At 43.7% G+C, this 6,661-nt stretch overlaps 1 protein-coding gene across 5 annotated transcripts in view; it reads left to right on the forward strand.

Annotated features, from left to right (window-relative positions):
• The window catches only part of NVL (nuclear VCP like), a 78,393-nt gene extending 75,794 nt beyond the window's left edge, over window positions 1-2,599 (forward strand). For 2 of the 5 annotated variants that reach the window (XR_014786918.1, XR_014786917.1), the window contains exon 24: window positions 217-1,377. Coding sequence is in view for 3 of the 5 variants with exons in the window: in XM_084828670.1 (XP_084684796.1) it covers window positions 217-257; window positions 1,684-1,729 (87 nt within the window). In the remaining 2 variants the exon portion in view is untranslated. Of the gene's footprint in view, window positions 1-216; window positions 1,379-1,683 lie in introns of those variants that run through there. The other 3 variants (XM_084828670.1, XM_084828671.1, XM_084828675.1) reach the window with 3 other exon arrangements.
• Window positions 2,600-6,661: the final 4,062 nt, after the last annotated feature.

The raw sequence follows: 6,661 nt of genomic DNA on the forward strand, positions 1-6,661 counted from the left end.
GACATCATTGGAGTCTTACAGAAGCTAAGAGACTAGCCACTTTGCCTCTTCCTAGATGTCTTTTGTAAACATTGGAGCCAAATCGTTGCCGCTAGGCACAAGAGGCTGTTTCGCTTTCATTTTCTCTGCAGCAAAGCTGGTGCAAAGCCTAGAAAATGTTGCGGTCTTACTGAATGCATTTGTTTTTGTTTCCCCTCCCTGCCCCGGCATCATTAGGACCAAATAATGTATGAAGAGCTGCGCCAGTCACTGAGCAGGTAACAGCTGGATGACGCCTGAGATCAACATGTTGCTTACCGTGCGGATTTTTCCTGCTGGACTGTTTCCTAGAAGCCCTTTCATGAAGCAGAACTTTGCCCCCAGTTTTGTTTTACCACGAATCTCAGAATTGCCAGACTCCTTTCCTAAAAGAACCTCTGTGTTGCAGAGCTGTCATTTGACATTTGACCCCAACCAGCTGTGCTAAAAATAGACACTCCCTACTCCCTTCACCATTTGAATGTTAAAACCTTTCCATCTTGGTGCATTTGACTCACTTGATTCTGTCAGTGTCCACCTATAGACAGAGACTTTTAATACACAAAGAAGCAATATTAAGTAAATCCTTCATAGACTTCTAGCCCTGACCTAGCCTTTATACCATGCAGAGGAAAGCAGGCAAGCAGATGCTTGGAGTAATGTTGCAGATGACATGGTAAAACTGTGTTTGGACGGTACCTCTTAACCCTCCAGGTTCACATAACTGAATCCTTCCCCCATACAAAGCATTCCTTGCACATAGAAAATTAAATGTCTAGGGGAAGGGCTCTAGCTTTTTCCCTGACAAGCTAGTTTTCTGTGGGTTGCATCCAGATTTAGGCATGTGCAACAAGGCTGGTGGAAGTAGACTTCCCTTCCCCCTCCTCCCAACAGCAGTCCCTCCAGCCTCCTGAAACAGTTACAAAAGAGGGTTAGGGGATCCTTCAGAATGGGTTGAGGTAGGTGTGTGTGTGTCGGGGGGGTGTCCCTGAAAATTGGGTGGAGGCTCGTTCTGTGACTAGAGCCCTTCTGCCCATGGAAGGCAGATCCTGGATCCAACCCTATGTGTAAAAATCTTGTTTGTGGGGGGAGGGCAGAGAAGAAGCATTCCATCAGGTGAACCCTCACCTGCAGTCTCAATTGGTAGTTGAGCCAAAGGTTTTCTGCCTCACTTTCTGTTTCTGGAAAGCAGGCTGTAGTGGGGTGGGAAGTTGTGACCTATTTTAAGGGAAAAGAGCCTTATTCCCTAGGTAGGCAGGCATAACATAATTTGAAGAAGCCTGCATGTTTTGCTTTAAAATGCAGTGTTTCTTACCTTGCAAATTCACAGAGCAAAATAAAATTGTTCAAGGGTATCAGTATTATTATTATTATTATTAGCATTGTCCTTTGGCACAAAATAGTTACTACCTGACATTCTCTGAGTATGATCGCTTTCAAGTATCGCTAAAATGTGCGGGAATAGGAACATTCAGGGATAGTGGATGAGGGAGCTTCCATGAGTGAAAAGGTAAATAAGAGATGCAGTGGCTAAAGGATCGGGACTCCAGCCCAAATCTTGACAAGTCTGTGCTTTGATACCCCTGCGGCCAGTTAGGCTGACAATGCAGGGAATATCCTCAGGCTTGTGGGATTAACTTTGAGGATTTCTTGTTTTTTTACTAGAACCTTGAGGTCCAAGAACCAGAACCAGGTGCAAAATACTGGCTAAAAATTAAGGAAGAGAGTGCCTCCAGGTACATGCGCAGCTCAGAAATTTTTGATCAATACCAGAACCACAGTCACAAGTCCTTATATACACACACACTCCACTTGTTGTCGTCCGTCCGTCCCCATACACCCCATGCATTCTTTTTCAGCAACCTAACTTGGGGCAGGGGAGCTTTTTAACTGTTGCTATTCTTAGAAAATAGGGAGTTAGAAAATAGGGAAAACCCTTGCAGAATTAACACAAATCACCCGGAGATCTACCAGTAGATCCTGATCTATTTTCTGTCCACTCCTGACATACACAAAGCTTGTTGCTGCATACAAGGATCTGAAGATGTGAGCCATTAATTGATTACATAAATGTATTCAATATTCTGGGGCAATATACCGTTGAACATTAGATGCTGGGGCCAAACGGGAGATATCTATTGGGTTAATGCCCTGCTTGTAAGCATCACTGAGGTATCTGGTTAGCCCCTATTTTCATAACAGGTTTTTTTTTACCTGAGTCGAGAGCTAGTCTGAAAGCAAATCTTAAGCACAGGGACTTATTTGTTTAACTGGATTTTTGCAGTAGCAACTCTAGAGCGTATCAAAGTGATTGTTATCCATGGAGTTGGGACATTAATTCAGTACAATTTGTCTGTACATTAAAACTAGAGTGACTTGCTCATCAGATGAAGAAAAACTTCAAAATAAAAACCGTGGCTTAATTATTGCAGAATTCTCTGCTTTCTCTTTGTTTTATAATTTGGCCTCAAGAATAATTACACAATTGGTTTTTCAGTTGACAGTACACTAGGTTGGATCCAGACTGAATCATGCTTTGAAAAAAGTCATTGAAATAAATGGAACTTAAGTTTTCTTCTTCAAAAAGTCTCTTTTTAAAACCTTTTCCAGATAAGACTTGCTGAAATATTTTTGGTTTGTAATTTGATTTATTTCTAAAATCTTGTGCAGTCCCACTCTGTAATTGAGAATAATCACTCTGGATGTACTTAAAATTTATAAAAAACAGAAAATGAAAGCTTTGGATAGATAAACCTTTGTATCTTAATAGATTTTTTTAAATCAACTATTAGAAATTAAGAAATGGCATCTTTGGGATTGGTATTATCTTGCCTTTCCCACCTCAAGTCCTGTATTTTTTTTTACCAGCATAAAGACACAAAGATGCTTGTTCTCTCTCTCTCTCACTTAAACCTGGTGTCACACTATAGGGTAAACTAGGACAAGAATGAATTTTGGTAGAGCTGACATTTCTATGTGCTTATATAACACAATTTATGTACAGGGTGCTTTACAAAGAATAGCTATGACAGGTCCCTACTTTCCCCAGTGTGATACCCCCACCACATTTTGGACTCTGTGTTGCCTGTGGTACGCAGCACCTATCTGGATCAGTCTGTAATGAGATCCAACCCTGGGGGTGTCTCAGGGATTCATATATACTATTATGCTCACATTAATCCCATCCCTATCCTGGCCATACTCCAATGACTATGAGAATGTTTGACAGTAAGCCAGCATAGATAACTCCATCGCAGCTACTCTCCTAACAAGTGGCTAACCTTGAGACCTCACCAGAGGTTTAGCTACTAGCCTCTCAAGTTGTTCTGTATCAAACATAACTGACTCGTGAGAAGAAGCATAGCATGTTGCACTAAAAGCAACAGGCCCAACCAGAAGTCTAGACATGAGGAGCAATTTGTTATACACCACTAAACCGCTCAAAATAACAACTGGTTTCCATGTTCCCACTACAGACCAACACCCATCATCAGTGAACATTGGCTATGTTGGCTGAGACTAATGGGAGCTGCAGCCCAAAACATTTATTTTTATTGCATTTATATCCTGCCCCTTTTCCTCTTGCAAGGAACCCAAGGAGGTTTACATTATCCTCCATTTTATCCTCACAACAACAACCCTGTGAGGTAGGTTGGGCTGAGAGTCTGTGACTGGCCCAAAGTCACCCAGTGAGCTTCCATGGCCGAGTCCAGCTTCCATGGACTCAGCTTCCATGCCTCCCAGTCCAGCACTCTCAGCACTACACTATGCTGGCTCTCCATCTAGAGGTGCCACGTTGGGGATGGCTGCAATAAGGTATAGGTAGTAGGGGGTAATCTAAAGGCTTCCTGGAAAGGGCGACTTTTGAGGAGGGACTGAAAGGAAGTAAGGGAGGTGGCTGCATGGAGGAGTTTTGGGAGGCAGTTCCAGGCACAAGGAGAAGGAAAGGAAAATTGGTTGTCTTTTTTCAAAGAGCAGGAGAACTTTGGATGGTAGAGCTGGCAGAGCAAAGGTCACGGGAAGGAACATGTTAGGATATAAGCACAGAGAGATAAGGAGGGGTGAGGCCATGGATGGGTTTGAAGGTAAGGACAAGAAGCTTGTGGAGGTTCTAGGCACAGACACGAAGCCAGTGAACGCACAGCAGTCAGACACCAAGGAGCAAGGCGGGAGAGAAGGAAGCAGGCACAGAGAGCAGCAGCAGCAAGCACCATGAGGCTTGCAGGGACCTTCCATTCACTATCCAAGCCAGTGGGCGTAGGAGGCTCCTGGGCTTCTCCCAACACCCCCCACATCTGCAATCGCTCCCCCACTCCCCAAGGGTGCCAACTTAAAAAAAAATATATGTTGGGAAATTGGGTGGGGGTGGACAGGGTTGTTGAACAAAAAGTAGCAAGGGGTAGGGGCTCGCAGGAATCGCCCTCCCCAAGGCTGATCCCTTGCCCCCAAGGCCAATAGGTAAAAAAGCAATACGCAGTCCTTTTAACTGATCTCCGTGTGCTGCTGCCTGGGGCAGGGCTCTCCTCTGACTGAGTCTCCATGCTGCCACACGCAACAAAAATAAAAGATGCACAGTCAGCAATGAATTCAGTTAACAGTCCTGTTCTGGCCCCAATGCTGGGGCTCCCAGGACTGTGAAGTTTTTCTGAAGGCAAAGGCTTCCCTGCCTCTGGCATTTTTCCCTACCTTGCCTTTGAGGGCATGAGCAGGGCTTTCTCTTGCGTAGCTACCCAGCAGGACTGGGTGGCAGTTCTGCAAGCCTGGGCACCAAAGAACACAAGGCCGAATCAGGAAGTAACAGAGATAAGCAACTGCACTGCTTCCTGTGTTACTGTGAGAAGGAGTAAAGGCATTGTCTGTTGCTGTCCAATTCTCATAGCACTCATCATTGGATCCTGGTTTGCTTGGGGGGGGGAGGGGCTGAACAGGACATCGTGACAGTGTTTTGCCAGGCAAACTCACGGCAGCTTGCTTGCGTGCCTTGAAGAAAGGAGCCATGAGCATGTACACATCACACGAGGAGCTGCTCACGCGCGAGTTGCTCCCACCATGTCCGCAAATATGCCAGTCAATTTCGGACTGCAGCACGCTGCATGTATTCATGAGTTAATTGCTTTGCTTGGGTATAGGAGGGTATGGGCTTGCGTGGTGTGTGTCCAGGGAGGGCGTCTATCTAGGGAGTCTCTGTCCCTCTCACCCATCTAATAGATCTACCTCTGATAGATGGTACTGAAAGCCATGGGACTTGAATTTGGATAAATACAGTGTTACATATGGTTTCCTCTTATCAGATTTGTTTAGCCAGGCTTGTTAATAATAATGCAGCTTCACATTATCTCAAAAGAAATGGTATGTATCAAGATTTTCTTCATCGTTACTTGTGTGGGGCAGGGCAGTCATGTCTAGAAGGACTGCCAGAAGTAGACCAGTGTTCTCCTTGAGATGAAAGGTAAATGTCTATCTCTTGAGCCCAGTTGCAGAGATCAGGTAGTTATGGGCATAAAAATAAAGTGTTCCCCAATATGAAGCTAGTATAAGTAAGTGAATGCTCTATGTGATGCAGTGTATGATGACTTCTGTCTAAGCTAAACAATCTCAGTTGTTGCTCATAGGCCAGTTACTCCAGCCCCTTGATAATTTTAATTGCCTATTTTTGCACTTTTTTCAACTTGACAATATCCTTTTTTAGGTGTGGTGACCAGAACTGTACACTGTATTCTAAGTGTGGTCACACCATAGATTCATATGGGAGTACAATTTTGGCAGTTTTATTTTCAATTCCATTCCTAATTATGCCTAACATGGATTTTACCTTTTTCACAGCAGCTGCACACTGGGTTGACATTTTCATTGAACTGTCCACAACAACTCCAGGATTGCTTTCTTGCTCAGTCACTGCTTGCTGGGATGTTTTGCCTTTACGTGCATCGCTTTATACTTGCTTACATTGAATTGCATTTGCTATTTTGATATCCGTTCTCTGTTTGGAGAGATCCTTTTGGAGCTCCTCGCAATCCCATTTTGTTTGAGCCACCCTAAATAATTTGGTGGTGTTAGCAAACATGACCACTTCGCTGCTTACTCCTAATTCGAGCTCATTTATGAACAAGTTGAAAGGCGTTAGTCCCAGTACTAGATCCCTGTGGGACCCCACAGTTTACATCCCTCCTTTGGGAGAATTTACTATTTTTTGCAAGTCGTCTTTCTGTTCTTTAACTAGTTACTGATCCATGAGAGGACCTGTACTCTTATTCCATGACTGCTACGTTTGCTCAGGAGTCTTTGGTAAGGGACTTTGTCAAAAGCCCTTTGGAAGTCCAATAAACAATATCTACTTGATCACGTCTGTCCACATGTTTATTAATACTCTCAAAGAACTCTAAAAGGTTAGTGTGACACAGAGATGTGAAGGCCCAGGAAACCCACCCCTTTTCCCTGAGGAACGTTTTTTCTGAAAAATTGAACAGCTTTGGATTATGAAATACTTCATTCTAGAATTTAAGACCAAGTATTTATATATTGTTACCCAGCCTTTACTCTCCCCAATGCTTTCTAACAATGATGTAATACCACTTTTATAGAAAGACTGGAGGTGTAAAATGTCTGGAAATAAGCCATGTGGAAAAATATATTTGTAAACATC

The sequence above is a fragment of the Heloderma suspectum genome, chromosome 1 (assembly GCF_057233095.1).
Source record: "Heloderma suspectum isolate Gila_16-S chromosome 1, 16-S_ref, whole genome shotgun sequence".
Lineage (NCBI taxonomy): Eukaryota > Metazoa > Chordata > Lepidosauria > Squamata > Helodermatidae > Heloderma > Heloderma suspectum.